This window comes from Filicampus tigris, chromosome 19 (genome assembly GCF_054856515.1).
Source record: "Filicampus tigris isolate MCC_2025a chromosome 19, RoL_Ftig_1.0, whole genome shotgun sequence".
Taxonomy (NCBI): domain Eukaryota; kingdom Metazoa; phylum Chordata; class Actinopteri; order Syngnathiformes; family Syngnathidae; genus Filicampus; species Filicampus tigris.
Genome location: NC_141235.1, coordinates 12,817,244 through 12,838,900, shown reverse-complemented (window position 1 = coordinate 12,838,900; position 21,657 = coordinate 12,817,244). Strand labels below are relative to the sequence as shown.

General features: G+C 40.3%; 1 protein-coding gene across 3 annotated transcripts in view; it reads left to right on the top strand.

Moving 5' to 3' along the window:
* Positions 1-21,657, top strand: part of ryr2a (ryanodine receptor 2a (cardiac)) — a 139,296-nt gene that overhangs the window by 41,815 nt on the left and 75,824 nt on the right. For all 3 annotated transcript variants that reach the window (XM_086016298.1, XM_086016297.1, XM_086016296.1), the window contains exons 28-49: positions 1,776-1,950; positions 5,897-6,105; positions 6,475-6,651; positions 6,740-6,879; positions 7,888-8,002; positions 9,561-9,721; positions 10,458-10,614; positions 10,757-10,843; positions 11,870-12,001; positions 12,081-12,175; positions 12,253-12,428; positions 13,480-14,126; positions 14,408-14,608; positions 14,813-14,918; positions 15,299-15,442; positions 16,339-16,466; positions 17,549-17,694; positions 17,878-17,992; positions 19,134-19,266; positions 19,693-19,796; positions 21,050-21,185; positions 21,329-21,515. In XM_086016298.1, coding sequence (XP_085872424.1) covers positions 1,776-1,950; positions 5,897-6,105; positions 6,475-6,651; positions 6,740-6,879; positions 7,888-8,002; positions 9,561-9,721; positions 10,458-10,614; positions 10,757-10,843; positions 11,870-12,001; positions 12,081-12,175; positions 12,253-12,428; positions 13,480-14,126; positions 14,408-14,608; positions 14,813-14,918; positions 15,299-15,442; positions 16,339-16,466; positions 17,549-17,694; positions 17,878-17,992; positions 19,134-19,266; positions 19,693-19,796; positions 21,050-21,185; positions 21,329-21,515 — 3,671 coding nt within the window. The remainder of the gene's footprint in view (positions 1-1,775; positions 1,951-5,896; positions 6,106-6,474; positions 6,652-6,739; positions 6,880-7,887; positions 8,003-9,560; positions 9,722-10,457; positions 10,615-10,756; positions 10,844-11,869; positions 12,002-12,080; positions 12,176-12,252; positions 12,429-13,479; positions 14,127-14,407; positions 14,609-14,812; positions 14,919-15,298; positions 15,443-16,338; positions 16,467-17,548; positions 17,695-17,877; positions 17,993-19,133; positions 19,267-19,692; positions 19,797-21,049; positions 21,186-21,328; positions 21,516-21,657) is intronic.

Below are 21,657 nucleotides of genomic sequence, written 5' to 3'. Positions count from 1 at the left end.
TCAGCAGTGCAAAGTATCATGGTCTATGTAGTTCACAATTCAGCGTTTGGCTGAAGTGGCCTAACGGAGATGTTGAAAAATATTTGATTGATGGGACCTTTTATTCGTTAGAACATAGTTTCTTCATGTGACCAATACTTTAATTTGGTTGTGTGGGTGTGTGTATGGTTTCTGTAGAACATGAAATACTAATAAAAATAAAATAAACATGAGCAGTTGCATGTAAATGCCTCTATACAAAACATGCATCAAATTAAAGTGCACTAATAAAATAAGCACCAGAGGGTGCTGGAACTGCACAAATGAAAAACAACTTAGGCTTTTAAACAGATTAGCTGCTATTAATATCGTGACATGACGCCGACGATATCATGGCAAATTTAACCTGAAGCCCCTCGTGAGACATCTCTCTAAAATCTACGGTCGTCTTTGGAGTCACCCTAGAAAACCAGACATTTTCGCCAAGTACAAAATAATTAATATCTCAGGCCCTGTAGCAGATAGAAACATAATTCCCCCAAAATTTGAGAGCTTAGACATGTGGCTTTCACACAGACCCGAGTTTATCAATCTTTACTGTTTCAATCAAAGATGCAAGTGAAGCACTATTTTTAATTTTTTTAAATCGAGTGGCAATTACCATGCTGTGTCCTCTTACAAAGACGTAGAAATCGTTATTGCCTATGAACATACATCTTAACCATACATCACGTTTGGATGGTCTCACGGCTCTAAAGTCCGCAAGCGTGTAATCTATATCACTGCCGTGACTTGTATCAGAGCTCCCGCGATCGACTGTGCCTCCATTACTCCTCAAAAAAATTCCAGATATCCTCTGACAACTCACGACACTGTCACATGTCTATTCTGATGCATTTCATTGGCTAAGAGACCGAGAATCGGATTAAAAAAAATAAAGTGATGTATACATTCCCCCGGCTTTAGTGGTAGAAACGCGGTTATGCACTCCCGTCCTTAATGAGTTCATATCGCGATATCATGATATTGCCGATATTTTGACATCCATTATTATTATTATTATTATTATTATTATTATTATTATAACACAAGTAAACTGATTGGAACTTATAGATATGATATAGATTTAAGTGAATAGGATGGAATATGTATTCACAATTTTTGTCTTGCAACAATTGCACCAACCCTGCGACCCATTGCCATCACCAAAACATTTGCAGTCTTCTTTTGTGATGCTTTTTAGGCTTTCCCCACAGATTTAGTCGTTGGTTACTCCCTTTCAGTCAACCAGATGATGTTCTAGGCGTACCAGCTGTGGACACTCTGACATGCATACGCATTCATGATAACACACTCAAACACACACACAACCCTGTTATCACAGCCTTCGTTGGATCCCACACTCCTCCCCCCCTGATGGCACCTGCACTGCCGATGCGCTCGCTTGGACTGAGCTGCTAGTTTACCTGGGTTACATCATGTTGGCCGACTGACATCCAGTGTGCAACTTGGTGCAACCACATTATCTCAGTTGTTTTTTACTTCCCCTCTCTAAAAGTGTTATTTTTTTAATTGACTTGTAGAGGTTCTAGGTCACATTAATGGTGGTTAAAGTTTTTAAATTATCTTGTAAAAAAAAAAAAAAGATTTGGAATGCTCTACAGGTATATGTAGAGCATTGTGTTTGTTAGATGGTTCCTCCAAGTCTACAAAACATAAGCAGTAAAATGGATTGGACTTGATGGAGTTCTATTTTCAATCCCATTGTTAGCTTTGTTGGATTTAATGTTTTCCAGGTTCAACGCTGGCACCAGGGCAACGAGCACTTTGGACGTGCCTGGCAGGCAGGGGATGTCGTTGGCTGTATGGTGGACTTAAATGAACACACCATGATGTTTACCCTTAATGGAGAAGTACTGCTTGATGACTCTGGATCTGAACTGGCTTTCAAAGACTTTGATGTTGGTGAAGGTTGGTGTTTTTTATAGTCATGTGTCATACATACTGTATCTCACTAATTTTCAAACGTCTAACTGGTAACACATTTCACCGTCAGGGTTCTCAAACATTCCATTGTTCAATTTCAGTTCTCTGTTTTCAGTGCTACTAATACTTGACCAAACACATATGTCATGGTTATTAAAACGATTTGAACATGAGAACAAATTCAATGGAAATATCCAGTTTTTGTAGGTGAATGTGCATCTTAAAAAACAAAAAAAAGTTTAATATTGGAGACAACGTACCAATAAGTGACTGATCGGACCCCAACGCAGATTGAAGAAGCATTAAAAATTAACTCAGTCTTTATGTGTAATAGAGTACTTGAAAAAATGGTAGCAAAGTGCTATGAATGAGTGGGGAGATTAATGTTAAAATACAACGATAAAAGACTAATAAACATTATGTGCTACGAATGAATATAAAAAGTATTATATAGTACAAGTATAAAAAAGATGAATAAAAGAGGTACTATCAAGTAGGAAGAAAAAAAAACACGAAAGCTGAGCTACATGTAATCGCAGAAAAATTGCCTCAACTTACTGAGAGAAGCAAAAAGAATGGGGTGGGGAAAAAAATCCAAGTATAAGCCAAAATCCAAAAAGAGAGTGAGACTGAATGAAGTACAGCAAACAGTGAAGACAAAGACGGTCTGTCATCTTCCTGTATTATGTATTATGACAGTACAGGACACTGTTTAGCTCACCCTGGATAACAAGCAATCTTCAATCTATGGGCTCCCTGTAAAACCTCGGATCGAAAGTCTGGGTGACCTACAGCTGCTAGGGGGCGAAGTACATGTGAAACTGTCTTATTTTTCTCCCATTGGATCGCCCCGAGAACGCGGGCCACAAATATGATAGTCAGTGGCTGTTAGTCAGAGATGCCAGAGGGCATCTGACTTATCGTCGCTGGATCCAGGAGAGCAAGTAAAGGGAAGTCAAATCTGGTGACAAATAGATCCCACCATGCTGGGCTGGAATTAAGGCCTGATTGGAGCGAAAATAGGAGAGACTCTTGTGGTTTTTCCAGACAACGAATGGGTGATCAAAATCCTTCAACCAGCACCTCCACTACTGCCGAGTCAAAGCGATGGCCAGTAACTCATGGTTGCCTTTATCACAGTTACTTTCAGCTGGACTCAGGTAGGTGACGAGACAAGAATACAATGGGGTGCAGCTTCAGGTCAACAAGATATCTTTGAGAAAGTACTACTCCCACTCCAAAATTGGAGGCGTCTACCTCAACAAGAAATTGGAGACGGGATGTGGGAAGGAACAAGACAAATAAGACCCACAACGGGAGATGACGACGTACACTTGCATCACATTTTGCTCCCATTTGGAGATGATCTAACGTTTACAAGGGGCGGTATGGATCAGTGGTAGAGTGGTCATCTCCCAACCCAAAGGTTGTGGGTTCGATCCCCGGCTGTTGTGATTGTCGAAGTATCCTAAGTAAGATTCTGGACCCCCGGTTGCTCTTGATGCTGCATCATCAGTAGGTAAATGAGGTGCAGCGCGAAGCTCTTTTAGTGCCAAAGCTATACAAGTGACAGCCCATTTACTATTTACAAGAGGGTAAGGCCGTTTCCTGGAGCACATTAATGGCACCGTCATAAGGACAATTAGGAGGCAAGGAAAGAGGATGATCCTTCCTAAAAAATACCACTTACATTTTGTAAATTGGACGGGATGTCAGAAAAATCAATAAACTCAGATTAACACATGTGAGAGAAGAGGATGAACAAAGACAGTAAGAGTGACAGTATTTACTCCAAGTAGTGAGAGCAGGTTTACCTTATTTTAGCCAGCTGAGACGAAGGACAACAGGAGCTGACAGAGAGAACAATGAAGCTCCCAGCTCTATGAGCTCAGCGCTGACGGGGTCCCACATAGAATTAGGATGACGTGTTGGTCATGGTTCTCTGGTGGCAGGTGGATCTGGTGGGTAACAAAAGCATGTAGAGTCCCACTCTGTCACTCTCTCTCTATCATGCTCCTTCAGGCGGATAGCCAGCAAAATGAGAATTCCACATTTAAATTCATCCATATCCTCGGGATTGAGGTTAAGCCTGAACATACCACTCAGGGCCTTGTGTTCTAGCCGCTCTCCGGACGTTAATAGGAAAAATTGTGAGGGATACTTTGTCTTTTTTTAATAGCCCCAACAATCTTATAGCAACCTCCTGACCCCTAAGTGGGTGGTCAAAAACGCTATGCATCTTCTCCCCCAACAAGTTCACAAGGACTGTGTGACGGAGTGGCTCTGTCAGGTGCTGCGGGGAGAACAGTGTCGCCAACCTAATCCCATACGCACATTTGCAAAACTGTACGTCGAGCCGTTGGTCCATTCAGTCTGCCGCATATATTTTGTTGGTTGGCCATCGCAGTGGGCTTGGGCGCGCTGGGTGTGGCCGCCGTCGGGACATTTTCAATTGTCTCGTGTTCCACAAACTTTTCTCCATTGTCCGCCTATCATTTACCGAGCACCGTCATTATTTCCAGGTTTTTTAGCGTCATGCGTGGGGCGTCGCCGTGTGACGTCATGACGGAATCCCGGGTTTTTAAGTCAAATAATTGTTTAGTTGTTTTTGAGCAGTCTAAGGGCGCAGGGTTATGACTGGTTGAACGATTATATTTTTCTATAATTATGAATACTTTTGTTGGTAATATGGGTGTGTTTTGATGAAGAAAACAGTTACTTTGGGAATTAATTGGTTTAGGGGAGGGGCCTAGGTGTTTAAAAGGTGGCCATCCTCTGTCATTAGGGTAGTGTGAGCCAGGAGAGAAGAAGCCAATAGAGAACAGCAACATTTTATTTAATTTTTTTACATGTAAGAACTGTTTTTGGACTTTATATCTTTATATGTACCAATAAATTGGAAGAAAAGCACAACAGCCTTCAGCCATATTATTGTTGAGGGCTATTTTGAACCCCGTCATAGAGTGAATCACAGGGTCAATACCACTCACTGCCATGGCCAATGCAGAAGCTTTACCAAACAGTAGCCTCATAATAAACACTATTTTAGTTTTAGTTTTTACAAGGATTATGTAATCAGCTGTTGATCAAAGAATAGAATCTATTGATGTACACATTTTCCACATGTACCTAATTCCCTGGAGTGTTTGGCTGCCCGTGGAATGTTAACTTGCTTGTTTTGGGCAGGTATTAGTGCAAGGTATTTTACTAAAAATTCCCAGTCCGTTTATCGCCTTCCGCCTATAGCCGGGATACCCTTCCGCCGTCCGTTTATCCACCATTTTGTCTGGCCAAACCAAATAATAATTGCCTATAGGCTGGTCCGACTATGATTTTAAACCGGCTTCCGTTAGCGTTTCCGACTACCAACTTCCACAAACTGGTCCAGCTGTGGCTAGCTGGGAACAGCCATGGACCACCCACATCCTTGGGATCCCCACGCTTGAAGAAAGACATAGAAGAGCGTCCATAATCTTCAACAAGGACTGCCCATGCTGGCTTTTTCTTGCTCAACTCCTCCATGTGCCAAAAAAGCAAAATATAAGAAAAATCAACAAAACTCAGAGTGGATCACCAAGACGAAAAGACTGCAAGGTCTACATTGAATTTGTCAAAAGGCACATGTATGAAACATAACCCTATGAGTTCTTAGCCCCCAATGTCATTTTCAGTAGCAGCTGATACTCTGACAGAATGTTGTCCCCCTTTTTTCCCAAATCCAGTAGGGGAGACCTTCACAGGCAATATAGGAGAATGTGCAACATTACACAATTAGATATGCACTGTAGTAATTGAAGTTGTATCACACTAGAATTCTGAGTTTCCCACGGAGTTTCTGCCCCGTTTTTTTGTTGTTTTTTTTTTTTTTAGAGAGTTGTGGTTTTCAGGACATAATTGACACCGAATACTAATCATATATTTCTTTCCTAAGGTTTCATCCCTGTGTGCAGTTTGGGTGTGTGCCAGGCTGGGAGGATTAACTTTGGTAAACATGTCAGCACCCTGAAATACTTCACCATATGTGGTCTGCAGGAAGGCTATGAACCCTTTGCTGTCAACATGAACCGCGATGTCACAATATGGCTTAGCAAAAGGCTGCCGCAGTTTGTACCTGTATCCCCTGACCACCAACATATAGAGGTAAAGGGAGTTCCCTTTTTTGAGTCCTCTTACAGGAAATAGGCTGAGTTGCACTGAAATTCATAATCAGCTTTGGCCCAACAGTATATGAGGCGGAGTGAGCCGTGGCTCATTTAGATGACAGAACTACCATTTCAAATTACCCCAAGAGTCAAAAATGATTGCCACATGACACACACAATTTATTAAGTTGAAATATTATCAAAACACCTGAGAACTGTTTTAAATTGTGGAAAAAGCGTAATTTGTCTCTCTTTAGACATTTTTTTAATTCAGTGCCAGGATTACGGCACCAAAAGACAATGCAGTCCAAACAAATCAAGAGGGAACTAAAATATTGTAAATATTCTCTCTCTCTCTTTTTTTAAGGTGACAAGAATTGATGGAACAGTGGACTCTTGTCCTTGTCTGAAGGTCACACAAAAGTCATTTAGTTCACAGAACAGCAACACTGACATTACTTTCTACAGACTGAGCATGCCCATTGAATGTGCTGAATCCTTCTCCCGGCCTCCGTCTAATGGCAGTCTCTTGTCGCTGAAGGCAGTAAGATCATATCAAGCAAAAATATTCTCATAAATGTATTCATTCATTGCTTGAGAATATGTGTCACATTTTGTGTGTTTGTGTCTAGGAGCTAGAAGACTTTGAAACAGACTTTGAGGTCCTTGTGAAAACAGCTCATGGCCACAATGGTCCAAGTGGTCCAGACAGAGGTGAATTCAACAACCACAAAGATTACAACCAAGAGAAAACATCCAAGCTCAAACAAAGGTAATATGTTTATATATCTATACAGCTATCTCACTCACTCTCTTTCTCTCTCTCTCTCTCTCCATGTTTATCTCGCTCTCTCTCTCTGTCTCTTTTTCTTTATTTCTTTCGCTCTATCTCTCTATCGCTTTCTTTCTCTTTCTCTCTATCTCTCTATCTCTCTGTCTTTTTCTCAGTCTCTTTCTCTCTATCCTTTTCTCTCTCTATTGCTCTTTCTTTCTCTCTTTATCTCACTCTCTATCTCTTTCTCTTTCTCCTGCTCTCTCTCTTTCTCCCTCCCTCTTTCTCTCTCACTCTATCGCTCAATCTCTCTATTGCTCTCTCTCTTTCTCTCTCTCTATTGCTCTATTTCTCTATTGCTCTATCTCTCCAGTGCTCTTTCTCTTTCTCTCTATCTTTCTTTCTATTGATCTTTCTCTATCTCTTTCTCTCTATCTTTTATCTCGCTCCATCTTTCTCTTTCTCTCACTTTCTCTTTATCTCTCTCTATCTCTCTTTCTCTTTGTCCTGCTCTCTTTGTCCCTCCCTCTTTCTCTCTGTCTCTCTCTCTATTGCTCTCCCTTTCTCTTTCTCTCTTTCTATCTCTCTCTTTCTCTCCATCGCTCTTTCTCAATTGCTCTCTCTCTCTCTATCGCTCTCTCACTCTCTATTTTTCTCTCTTTCTCTCACACTTTCTGTCTATTGCTCTATTGCTCTCTCTTTCTCTTAATCTCTCTCTCTCTCTAATATTTCTCTTTCTCCCTCTCTTTCTCTTCATCTCTCTCTCTATTTCTCTCTAACTCTCTCTCTCTTTCTCCCTCTCTTTCTCTCACTCTCTTTCTTTCTCTCTGTCTCTCTCTCTCCCTCTCTCTTTCTCTTCATCTCTCTCTCTCTATTTCTCCCTGTCTTTCTCTCTCTCTCTTTCATTCTTTCTTTCTCTCTATCTTTGTCTCTCTCTCTCTATCTCTCTATCAAGGGTGGTCAACATTGACAATCTTGTTTTTTTTTTGTTTTTTTTTAATATACCAGGTTTTTGTTGAAGAAGAATAAACCAGACAACTCCTATCCCACCCCTGCCTGTCTATCTGAAGACGTGATGGTTGACGACAGGAACGAATATGAGTTACTCATGCAAGCATCTACTGTAAGACCAGATAAATATTTTGCAAAAATATTCTCACTCTCACTCTCTCCTGGGCGGCACGGTGGTCGACTGGTTAGCATGTCCGCCTCATAGCGCGGAGGTCGTGAGTGCGAATGACTCCCTGATTCCTTGACCTTTCTGTGTGGAGTTTGCATGTTCTCCGTGTGCCTGTGTGGCTCTTCTCCCACGTTCCACAAACATTTATTGATAAATTATCAAAGTATACTCCTATGTAAGGACATAATGAGACAATTGATCAAGACATTGGTTGTACCAAGTCCTTAATTTTTGAAAACTGAAAAAAAAATGTTTTTTTTGCGTTGGTAACAAGAGGTCTGTTCATTTCCCCATTTGATTAGTACATTTCCACCCTTTTAGTTGTTTAATTCATGTTGTATCATGGAGTGTTTCTGGATTTTTTGGCTGAGACATTCTTTGGAGGATAGTATTGGTGCTTGTTATTTTGCGCCTTCACACAGTGATTGCGGCGAATGAGAGTGGATAATGGAAAAGGAACTTTCATAATTATAGTGTTGCAAAGAATTTGATTTGTCTTCATATTTTTTACGTTAAAACTTTGTCATGTTTTATGCCCAAAAATGAATGATCGTTTGAGTAATCGTAATTTCAATTATTACCAAAATAATCGTGATTAATATTTTTTACATTATCGAGCAGCCCTACCAACGGAGGATATTTTGGCTGTTTGAAAACGACACTTTGTTTGCTTCCAAACTTAGCTTGCAGCAAACCTGAGTGAAATCATGCATGCTGGGATCATGACATTGGTGAACCCGGCACCCTCTTACAGGTTTTCGGAGATTTCAGTCTTGCTGTGTTCTGTCTTCTCCAACAACTTTAAACATCAAGAAGGGATAAAATCATGCATGTTCTGTACAGTATGCAAAATGCCAACGTGAAGGAAGCTGTGGTGTATTTTGATTGAAGAGGTTATCCCAAACCACTTAAATATCATGTTACAAAATTACCCTTGAAAATAAATGGATAACAATTCATTTGAAATACAATTTTAATAGATATCTCGCAAACAACAGTTTATCTTTAGTTCTCTACTTATTGTATTTTTTGTTGAGTAGCTAGCTATTACCAATTGATTAGCTGTTAACTCCCCACCAGTGATAATAGCAATCCTCACCCTTGCCTGCATCATCTTGAGAAGATTCCCAACATGGTTTCTCTGGCAAGAAGTTATCAAGGAGTATCACCTGCCTGTCAAATTATGATGCTGTTTACTGCCAAACCAGCCGGCGGCGATCAGCCGGTTGCCAACGCTAGCAAATTGTCTGCTAATATGGGACCATAGAATGTGCAGGACATTTGAGTGGCATCTTGCATGTTACAAAGAAGGCAAATAGATGAAGATTTTCAGCAAATAGTTTGTTGATGAGGTGAGTTTACAAATCAACGAGGGTTCACTGTAGCTGGAACAGAACGCTGAACCGTTCAACTTTTGTCCCTTTTCATCTTTTGATGTCAGATGTACAGTAACTAAAATAACTAAACAACATTGTAATTCTGCATTTGTCTGTTACTATAGCACTCATATTCTGTAAGAATCTTCCCTGGCCAGGAGCCCAGCAGTGTGTGGGTGGGCTGGGTCACCTCTGATTTTCATCAGTATGAACCGGGCTTTGGGTTGGACAAGGTCCAAACTGTAACGGTGACTTTGGGAGATGAGAAAGGCAAAGTTCATGAGAGGTGAGTGAAGTTCACAATAACATGAAAGAATATACCAAAAGGGGAAGATAATCATGTTTTTACATGTAATTTACCTTTACCACCCAGTTACATTCATTTTTTGGGTAACAGGAAAATTGTTATTTATTAAAACTGTTATATATTATAGCTTGAACTTGCACCGAAATCCCCATTTGCTATTCAGTCTAAATGAGTTCCGAATCCACGCAAATAGGTTATCACATCACTGTCCAACAAATGAAAAGTCTAATTTGATCAAAATAATAAATGAATATAGCGCTTTACCTACACCATATGGTTTTCCAAAGCACCTTATTCGAAAACATATCTAGTGTACTCTGGCCTGTTGACTCAGCGCCACGCCATCCTCTGGAAAGTATTTCCTTTTTAGTTTGAAACGTGAACCTTTAGCATCCTTCATCATACCCTGGCCAACAGCAGAACCCAACTGTGTTCGTTTGGCTTTTGGTAAAAAGTGTTCTGTCCTGTAAGCTACCTAGCACTACGCAACATGGGAGGGTTTGGCTCTCCGGGCGAGTATCCATGTTTGGAATCTCCCTTCGTGCTAGGATGATAACAGAGGCCAACAACTAAGTAACTATCGATAGATCCATCAATAGATAGATCCATCGATATATTTATCCAGTTAAAGCAAAAGCCCCAAATTAATATGACATAAATGTGCATGATGCGATAAATGCACTCACTGTATGCTCAATGCTGTCAATTTTTTCAGTATAAAGCGCAATAACTGCTATATGGTGTGGGCTGGAGAGAGCAGCAGTCCAGAAGGAAGGAGCAACAATGGTTTAGAGATTGGATGTTTGGTTGACACAGCGAACGGACTGCTGTCCTTCACCGCTAATGGCAAAGAGCTCAGCACATACTACCAGGTATGTATCTCAGAAGGTAATGAAAGAACTTTCCAGGACTCTGTCATTCATGCTGATTATTTTCATTTTTAATTGAATATAACATGGAATGAATATTGTTAGAAGTGAAATTCTATTAGGATTAATCAGTGTTCTATCTCAGGTGGAGCCCAGTACAAAACTCTTCCCCGCTGTCTTTGCCAAGGCTACAAGCCCCAATGTCTTCCAGTTTGAACTGGGGCAAATTAAGGTGAGATGACTACATACCTGTTGCTATAGTGAACACAAAAGTAATAAAACTCTAAGCAATAGTCACCATGCTCTTTCAAACTTTCAAATGAACTTTTGAGGTCGTGCTCCACCCACATTATATGACAAAAGCAAAAAAGACATTTTAGTGTGGCCCATTTGCTTAATTAAGGTACCGACTTTTGATTGGTGCTCATTTGGGCAAATTCCCAACCAGGAGTTGGCATCTTCAAACCAAAATGGCAGACTTTATTAGGCCCTTCAAACATATTCATGTCTTTTGTTGTGATAGACATCCATCAATCTATTATCCAAAACAACAATTCCGCAACAGACTCATTCGTCTTTCCTTTTCAAAGCAGTAAAAATACTCGATAAGGTAAAATTGCACATCGTGAAAGCAACATTGATAATATCAATGACAATATATATCGTCCACCCATAACGGGGAGGCCCCAATATAGCTGATTTATTTATTGGGAGATGAAACCACTCTGCCAAAAAAAACCATTGATCAAAAATGACATCTTTTTACTTTTCTTCTTTTGTTCACGACGCGCAATGATGTAATGTAATGAATTATGTAAATACATTTTTTTTGTATAGCACTGGCGTCGGCCCAAAACCATGTACCTCCAAAAACAGTCACTTTTCAGGAGACACCCCCCAAAAAAGTATGTTCAGAGAGCAAGCCATTTTCAACACTTTGATTGGGCAATGTGTAAAAATAACACCCACGCGTGTGGACTAACCAATAGTATAGATTTTTTAAAAAATATTAAATTGACCAAAAAGTGACTTCTGAGGTTTTGGCCCGACGCCAGTGATATGTATTTGTATTTCATATTATTTTGCTTCGCGCTACTCTGCTCTATGCAGCCAGTTCGACATTGCGCATGAGAATCTGGTCTCAATTGCCTCACCTAGATAAAGAAATGTTCAACAACAGGAATAAAAAAATAAAACCTCAAAAGACTTAGTTGTTAGTGACACATGATATTGACATGATATTTCTGTTCCCTCTTAGAATGTGATGCCTTTGTCAGCTGGTTTATTTTTGAGTGAGAGGAAGAATTCAGTCCCCCAATGTCCTCCCCGGCTGCATGTCCAGTTTCTCACTCGTGTATTATGGAGCCGTCTTCCCAATCACTATCCCAAGGTAATGGTGGTTGTTACTCTGTTTCCATTGTATCCAAAGTTCTGCGTGCGCATGTACATACTAACAGTTATCTCCACAGGTTTCGGTACACCGAGTGAATGACCGACATGGCTGGTCGGTCCAATGTAATGAACCATTGCAGTTTTTGTCCCTGCACATACCTGAAGAGAACAGGTGGAATGCACCTCATGTGTACTTTGATGCAATCCCCTGCTCTTCCGCTTCTCATTCAGTCTGTGTGTGTCATTCAGGTCACTGGATGTCTTGGAACTGACGGAGAGGAGAGATTTATTAAAGTTTCACTACCATACCCTCAGATTGTATTCGGCCATATGTGCATTGGGAAACAACCGGGTTGCTCACGCCCTTTGTTCCCATGTGGATGAGGCACAGCTTCTGCATGCTATAGAGAATAAATATATGCCAGGTGAGTCACATAAAAGTGAAATTAAATAAATCTTCATTCACTCATTCAGTGTTTGCTTTAAAGAGGACAAAATATGGAAAATGTACAAACGCATGTGAAATTGCAGCGCAAAGTAAAGTTTCATCTGCCTATTTCTCAAAATGTGAGCTATTCAAAATGTTGGCGAATTTTGACATCATGTGGCATAGCTAGGTCATAAGCTAGAGCCAATGAGAACACCAGAAACAGTGTCTGTTGAGGGATGGCCAATGAGAGCAAGGACACGGTTGGTTTGTCGTCAACTCAATGGGCATTCTTTAGTTTTATGGGTTGTTTGCCGAAAAGGCATCAGAATAGTGAGGTACAGATCTGGGCCGCATGAACCAAACCACAGTCAGTGCCTTCATTTAAACCGTGACATCATTGGCAGGCGTGGCTCACATATCACTTGCTATCCAGCAGTGCCAACTTGACGCCACATCTGACCCAGACCTGCCTCCTATGTTGGGGCGGTGTAATCTGGCTCCCATGCCAAGTCAGATCACCTGTGAGCCTTTACCGCAGCAAGTATTTAAAAAAAAAAAAAAAAAAAAGGATAAATAAGTAATACAATGTTCTTAATCTTTATTAGTAACAATTCCGAAAATTAAGTTCTTCAGAAGAACAAGATTGGCGACCAAGTGCTCTCTCTCATCTCCTTGTTAATATTGCATATTCCTCAGCATTTGTTATTGATGTCTTTGTTCGCACCCCAACATTCGCTGTGAATTCAAGGCACGTTACAGTACTCCTGTGCTCAACAAAAGAACACTCTGTTTTTCTTGAAACTGTCTGTTTTTGTTTTTGTTTTGAAAAAAAAAACATGACTGGGACTGGTTGACAGGATCTCTTTTCCTTCCACTTGGTGTCACTTCGGAATTACGTTTTTCCGAAGGCTTTCACGAGCCTGAGCTATGGTAGCCCGTTTACAGTATCAGCAGGATAGAAAATAAATGGATGTACGCTCTACTTGAAGTGTTATGTCCCAACTGCTAAGACTGAAGTTAACGTTTTCTGTATGACTTACTTTCAGGTCTGCTTCGCGCTGGGTACTATGACCTTTTGATTGACATCCATCTGAGCAACTACGCAACCGCTCGACTCATGATGAACAATGAGTACATTGTTCCTATGACCGGTGAAACCAAGAGTATAACCCTTTTTCCCAATGAGGAAAAAAAACACGGCGTGCCCGGCATCGGGCTCAGCACTTCCCTGAGACCAAGAATGCATTTTTCGTCCCCAAGTTTTGTCTGTGGTTCTGGAACACCATCACGTACTAATTTCAACAATGGCTCAGGAGCAAAAGATTCTTGCCAGTACAGTCCCGAATTCCCCTTGGACATTCTAAAAACCAAAACAGTTGAGATGCTGACAGAGGCAGTATGCGAGGGCAACATGCATGTAAGAGATCCCATCGGGGGCAGCACTGAATTTCTCTTTGTGCCGCTCATAAAGCTTTTTTACACCATGCTCATCATGGGTGTTTTCCAAAATGGAGATCTGAAGAATATACTGCGTCTGATTGAGCCATCTGTGTTCTCCGAGAAATGTGAAGTGCAGGAGGAAATGCGCAGGAAATTGGAAAAGGAGACAAAGGAAGGAAGAGAGGATGAAGGGCAAAGCGCACCAAAGGAGGGACTGTTGCAGATGAAACTACCTGAGCCTGTAAAACTTCAGGTAATAGATTCATCTGCAAATAATTGTTCTCCATCAGAAGCATGTACTATATTTTATATCACATAGATATGTTTTTGTGCATGGTGGGGACAAGCGTTCACATTTCAGCTTTTCTTATTCATTCAAACAATTTCCACGTCATTTAGCCATACGACAGTCAATGTTAAGGCAAAAAAAAAGCAGGAAGGAATGTAAAGCCCACAAATTGAAACATGACTCTTTACTAAGTGACTGCAGATATAAAATGTTAATATGTGCCATGCGCTTTTTGTGTGCCGTAGATGTGCCATGTACTCCAGTATCTGTGTGACTGCCAGGTGCGTCATCGTATTGAAGCAGTAGTGGCCTTCTCTGATGATTTTGTAGCCTGTCTTCAAGAAAACCAGCGCTTTCGCTACAATGAAGTGATGCTCGCCTTGAACATGTCTGCCGCTCTCACCGCCAAGAAGACCAAAGAGTTCCGATCTCCACCTCAGGAACAGGTGAGCAACTAAAAGAAAGACCTGGCTTAAAGATTCACACTGCTCTCCAAAAGTGTTAGAACAGTGCTCGGGGATATTCTCATTCATCCAGGTAATTTCTTTCGGAAGGCAATTGAATCGATCGCAACTCGATTGCGTTTTGTCTTAGAAGTTTCGCTTGGCATCCGGGAAGGCTTCATCAGTTTGAAAATGTATTCCCTGCAGATCAACATGCTGCTGAACTTCAAGAAGGAGATGCATGAGTGCCCCTGTCCCGAATATATCCGAGAACAGCTGCTTGACTTCCATGAGGACCTCATGAAACACTGTGGTAAAATTATTTCATAATACAAAGTCTACCGAAAACCTGCTGTGCAAAAGCTTTTTAATCAGCATCCCCAGAGAGAATGAGAGGGGGCAATAACAATGATCTAATTTGTATTTTAAGACTATTCACTGTATTGATTGTGTGTAGTTAAAGCCCCTATCAGAGAGATATAAAAGACAAGTTAAATCGATTAAGGTGACGTAGTCATTTCATTCATCGCACTCAAAAGATGCTGCGAGTGATTCTGCCTCCTCCTCAAGGCCAAAATAAATGTTTCGCGACTAGTCGTGGTAATGCTCTCAACATCATTGCGGAGTTATAAAGTAGACAAATCTACCGGTCTGTACAACCCTTACGATTACTGACTCTCTCTGTTCCCTCAGGCATAGAGTTGACTGAAGATGGCTCTTTAGATGGAGACAATCATTTCAACATTCGAGGTCGACTGATGTCGTTGGTGGAAAAAGTGTCTTACCTGAAGAACAAGATTGTCAACCCGCCAAAGGAAAACACAGATAGACAACCCAGTAAGTTAGCTGTAGCCTAAAATCTGCACCAGTCATGAATATTAAAGCAAGCAGTGAGAACTAAAGCAAGTGAGTGGATAACTCACCATTTTGTCATATTTGTGCTCATGTAAAAGCCCTTCGCTTTGGTGCCTTCTTGTGGCATCTTGGGAGGGTGTCAATTAATGCCGTATATCGTCCCTATAACCCTCAAATAGCAGGGGAACATTAAACCTGTATTTAACTGAAGTATTTATTTTACTTTGATGCTACTCCCTAAATTTGAAAATGGATATCTGTACTTTCTACCTCTTACTTTGTCAAAATAGGCCATTTACTTATTTTTCTCAACCTCCGCGGATGACAACAACGTAAATAGCGAGAGGTCAAGTCAACCGTGTTTGCGATCACGTGGCGAATGCGTTGTCTTGTGGCAGCCCAGGTGGTCTACTGAATAATATCTGATTTTCATTCAGGTGTGTCAAACTCATTTTATCTCAGGGGCCACATGGAGCAAAATCTATCCCCAAGTGGCCCGGCCCGGTAGAATCATATGTCAAATAAATGAAAAACAATCGGCATCAATACTATGCAGGTTTTCACTAGTTGTAGGCCAGCCACACATTTTAAAAAAAAAACAAAAAAAAAAACATTATTTTTGGTCCCCTATATATATATATATATATATATCCCCATATAGCATATTTCCTTAAATTGCATGAAATTAATGTCAATTTTCTATTATCTTTTTTCTATTCATTCAGAAATATTGTCATATTTTATATAGGACACCCAATAACATGAATAATACTAAATAAATAAATACAATGAAACACAACTATCCGGTGGCAGGAGAAAGTCCCAATGAAAATATGTGGTTGTACAATTTCTCCATTTCTCCCCATCTGTCTCTTCAGGTACTTTACAGCAGTTGATTTCAGAGACGATGGTTCGCTGGGCTCAGGAGTCGGTTATCGAGGATCCAGAGCTTGTCAGAGCCATGTTTGTCCTGTTGCACCGACAGTATGATGGCATTGGAGGGCAGGTTCTGTCCGGCTTAGTTTTGTTTTTTCACCATTTTCCTCATTAGTCATTGCAATTTGAACAAATATTGTTTTCCTTTTTATTGATCAACAATTATTAGCTTCTATAATAACCTGGATTTTCTTTAACAAAACCACCACGAAGACAGCAGTATTTTTGAAGGGTCAAAACTACTCAAAATACAATGGCCCAAATTGTAATACAGCAGTTTTAAAGTTTCACTCACTTATGTTTACAGTACAATGATCTCATTTGAGTTTTCTTGAAGTGTCCACGTTTTTTTTTCCCTCCCAAATATTGGACTATTTTGTCCTCATCAGAAATTCTTCGTTTTCCTCACGTTTGTATGAAAACTGTGACTTTCTCAATAATTTGGAACAATCTCATTAAAAGGGAAGTCAACCCTAACATATTTTGTTCAAGAATATGTTCTATAGAGGCCCACTTGTTGAAACACGGCATTCTGATTAATTTGTGGAAAATTATATTGTTTATGGAATATAGCAAAATCCACCCTTTTTAGCCTTCTCGGGAGGCGGCCATTTTGCCACTTCTGTCAGCTGAAAATGACATCACAGTTGCTCGAGGCTCAGGCAACGACCAATCACAGCTCACCCGTTTTCTGAAGTTGAGCCATGATTGGTCGTTATCTGAGCCCTAAGCAACTGTGATGTCATTTTCAGTCGACAGAAGTGACAAAATGGCCGCCCCCTGAGAAGACTAGATTTTGCTGCTTAACTCATATTCCCCAAACGCAATATTAATCAAAATGCCTTGTTTCAACTAGTACTCCTGCAGAGAACATATTCTTGAAAAAAAATTGGGGGGGTTGACTTCCACTTCAAGGAATTTCCCTTTAATTAGGCTCTGATGGAAACAAATAGATCTAAACTGTTTGTGATTTTTACCAGCGATCATAAACAGAGAGGACAAACATACTATACAGTATGAAAATATTCAGTTATATTGCAAGTGTTTACTTAACTTGAATGTTGTCTTTGATACTATCGTTGACATGAAAATAGAATTACTCAGTGTTAAAATGTGTGTGTGTGTGTGTGTGTGTGTGTATTCTCTGTGTAGGTTCGGGCTCTTCCCAAGACTTACACAATCAATTCGGTATCAATCGAGGACACCATCAACCTGCTCGCTGCTCTTGGTCAGATAAGATCGTTGCTGAGTGTACGAATGGGAAGAGAGGAGGAGAAGCTGATGATAAGGGGATTGGGGTAAGAAAATGTTCCTCCTCCGTTTCTACTGCCAACTTCGGATTCAAAAAATCTTTTCCATAGACAACTTTCAAATGGATGCAGCGTTGTCAACCTATACTTTTACATGCTGACATTTTTGAGTTAAGCAAGTGTTCATATTTGGATAAAAAGGTCGGGTAACATGTTTGTTTTCTTCTGCAGTGATATTATGAACAATAAAGTGTTCTACCAGCATCCTAACTTGATGAGAGCTCTTGGGATGCACGAGACTGTCATGGAGGTCATGGTGAACGTACTCAGTGGAGGAGTTTCGAAGGTATGGAGGGCCGCCTGATCCATAATCAAAGATGTGCTTCCATACTTTTTCATGAGCATTCTTGTCACACAATTGGCATAAAACTAGATTGTTTAGATAAGGCAGATGTTTGGTGGATCCTTTTTTTGTTTTAATACACTCTAAAAACAGTTGGGTTGAAAACAACACAATTTGGGGTCAAAAATGGACCGATCCACTATTTGGGTAAATTTGACCCATCTTCTTGCGTTGTTTTGTACAAAACAGCCCAATGACCAATTTGGATCGGTCCATGTTTTACCCAAAATTGTGTTGTTTTCAACCCAACTGTTTTTAGTGTGTACAGACAAAACAATAAACTGGTCATTAGTATTCTTTTGACTGTGGGGAATTGATTGTTGATTATTTCAACCTTGAAGCAATGATGGTAAAGTGGAGTGCACTGTTTTGTTGCAACCAGCAGAGGCATTGATGATTCAGACTCACCTAAAAAAAGAAACATGCACTCCAAAAATAGTTGGGTTAGAAAAGACACAATTTTGGCTCAAAAATGGACCGATCCACTAATTGGGTTAATTCGACCCAACTTTCTGGGTTGTTTTTGCCGAAAACAACCCATAAGATAGGTCGTTTTGTACGAAACAACCCAAAAAGTTGGACAGTTTTGTTTTGTACGAATCAAGCGAAAACATTGGGCTGTTTTGCACAAAACAACGCAAGAAGGTGGGTCAAATTGGCCCAATTAGTGGATTGGTCCATTTTTGAGCCAAAATGTTATTTTTAACCCAACTGATTTTAGACTGTGACATCAGCATGGGAATTTGATCTACACCCATGGTTTGATGACCTCCATCGACAACATTAATCTGCTCGATGCAATGCATGAAAATATAGTTCAGAACATTCAGAGATTTTATCCCATCCTTTTCCTAATCATTTTTGAAAATAACAGTCTACTGAACTGTCTAGACCACTGCAGCTGTGATAAAGTGCATAAAAATAATAATAATGAAAATATGATTCGATTAATCAATGAAATATTGTTTTCTTAGTAAAATATACAAGAGCCCCCTTCCACGTTGGCATTTCGCAGGCAGGAAGTGCATGTTTTTTTGTTCTCTTGTTGCAATAGCAATATCTCATATTTGTGTTTGTTTTGCAGGAAATCACCTTTCCTAAAATGGTGGCCAACTGTTGTCGTTTCCTTTGTTACTTCTGCCGAATCAGCCGTCAAAACCAGAAAGCCATGTTTGACCATCTCAGCTACCTGCTGGAGAACAGCAGCGTTGGCCTTGGTGAGTGACTGATTGGATGTGGCGGTTGGTGGCTAATCTTCTCATCGGAACGGTCTGAGTAGAGCTGCAAAGATTTGAACAATATGTAACTGATCGAACCCTAAGAACCCTAAATTTCAACAAAAAAGTTCTAATGAGGAGCTGGTAAGTATAGTCAAACAAAGTACTAAATGAGAAAAATAAAAAACAAGTAGGGAACCTATTTTAACTCATTCACTGCCATTGACGAATTTACTCGTCTTTTCACAATCCAGCCATTCAATCCCAGGAATTTATAAAAAAAATTTTCAAACATTAGTGTAAAAGAGGGTCTGAAAATGTCTGTCTGTGAATGAGTTTCAACTGGGTAATTTCTTATTCATATTTGAAGGAAATGGAGTAAATGGTTGTGTCCTTGATGTTTGTACTGTCCTGTCTTCTCCTCAGCATCTCCATCGATGCGAGGAGCCACCCCTCTTGATGTGGCTGCTGCATCAGTGATGGATAACAATGAGTTGGCCCTTGCTTTGAGAGAGCCAGATTTGGAGAAGGTGAAGTTTATCATATGCATCATTTGGAATGTTGATCTTTGAAACCAGCGTTTGCATCCTACTAGGATGTAAGAAAACCCGGTTTGAACCAAAAAATCGTTGCGAGTGTATCGATTCGAATCGTTCCACTTTGAAAACATATAGAGATACGTACCGAATCGTGTTTTATCGGAGAGATATACTGTATCTTTGAAGGAAATGGCACATTTGACACGTTCCTACAAATATATGTAAAATGATAACAAAAAAGAAATTGCATCATATGCTGTCAAACTGAGCCATATAATATCGAATGGAATCGTAACCCACTGAGTCGAACCGAATCGAATAGTTCCACTTTCGAATTGAACCGTTCGAATAGTTCCACTTTCGAATCGAACCGTTCTTGAATCGTTTCGCAACCCATGTATCGAAAACCGTTTCCAAAGGTCTTTTGTGGTGAGATACACAACCCTACATCTTACAATCGACAGATGCTCAAGAGTCCCATGCTACAAATATTTTCTTTGAAAAAATCGTTTTATCGGGTTTTCCACGATAATTTGGGTTGGAAATGACCCGGTATGCTCGTTTTCAAAGTATTCTCATTTATCTAAAACACCTTCCACATGAAACAGGCGGATTTTGCAATAATATTCAATGTGTAAATAAACTTTGGCTGACTGGATCCTGTTGCGCTCAACATGAATATGCAAATGAGCTTGTGTGGCGGTCCCACCTGTACGTTGGGCCTTACGATACTTAGAAACAGTAATCTGTGTGTCCTGGCGTAAGGAGGAGGGAGAAGCAGCGACAACAGACACAAGGCAGTGTCCTGTGAGCTCCCACCGTAAAATATTTGTACAATAGCAGAGCCAGAAATAGGAGCTAATGATAAAGTGTCTGGAATTATTGGCCCGATCGGTCCTTTTGATGAACGCATGGCTCACATTTTTCGATGTTCAAACCCGCAGGTGTGTTTTTAGCACGATTCTGAACGTTTCTGGTTCGAGTGAGCATGTAGCAACCACGAAGTAGGCTTGAAAAATGAGGGGGATTCCTACGTCACACTGATGGCTAATTCAAATTGTTGTTTTTGAAGGCCTTGAAAGCTACTGCATGCAAACCCAAAAAGAAAAACACGTCAAACTTCAATCATGTCACTGACTCGTTTTGACCTTTGTTATGGGGGGAAAAAAATGGATTCTGATTCCATCGCTTGTGCTTATTTTTTGTTGATCGGTATAAATACATCTGATTATCTGTCTTGTCAGGTGGTTCAGTATCTGGCTGGCTGCGGACTGCAGAGCTGCATGATGCTGGTGTGTAAAGGATATCCTGACATTGGCTGGAACCCTGTCGAAGGAGAACGCTACCTTGACTTCTTGCGTTTTGCTGTATTTTGCAATGGTTAACATTGAATTATTTAATATTTATGCACCATTCTTTTTCTCCTCTTTCTTTAGCTACCTAATTAATCAATTATCATGGACTTTTCTTACAAAGTTGTGCCTGGCATTGAGGTTGAGTCTTTTTTTCCTCTTCTGTGATAGGTGAAAGTGTGGAAGAGAATGCTAACGTCGTGGTGAGACTTCTTATCCGCCGACCGGAATGTTTCGGCCCAGCACTTCGGGGAGAAGGTGGTGATGGGTTGTTGGCCACAATGGAAGAAGCAATTAAGATTTCCCTCGATCCCTTAAGAGATGGTCCTTCATCTGCATCAGAAAACAGCAATATTCTGTAAGACGGTGCCCAAAATTAAAAACGCGATGCAAGTACAGTTTGTATTTGCAATGACTGTATTAGAATTTTACTTGGTGGTCTGCAGCATATTTTCTTTTTACTCATACGAGTCTTCAAGTAGAATTCAGAAATGAATGAA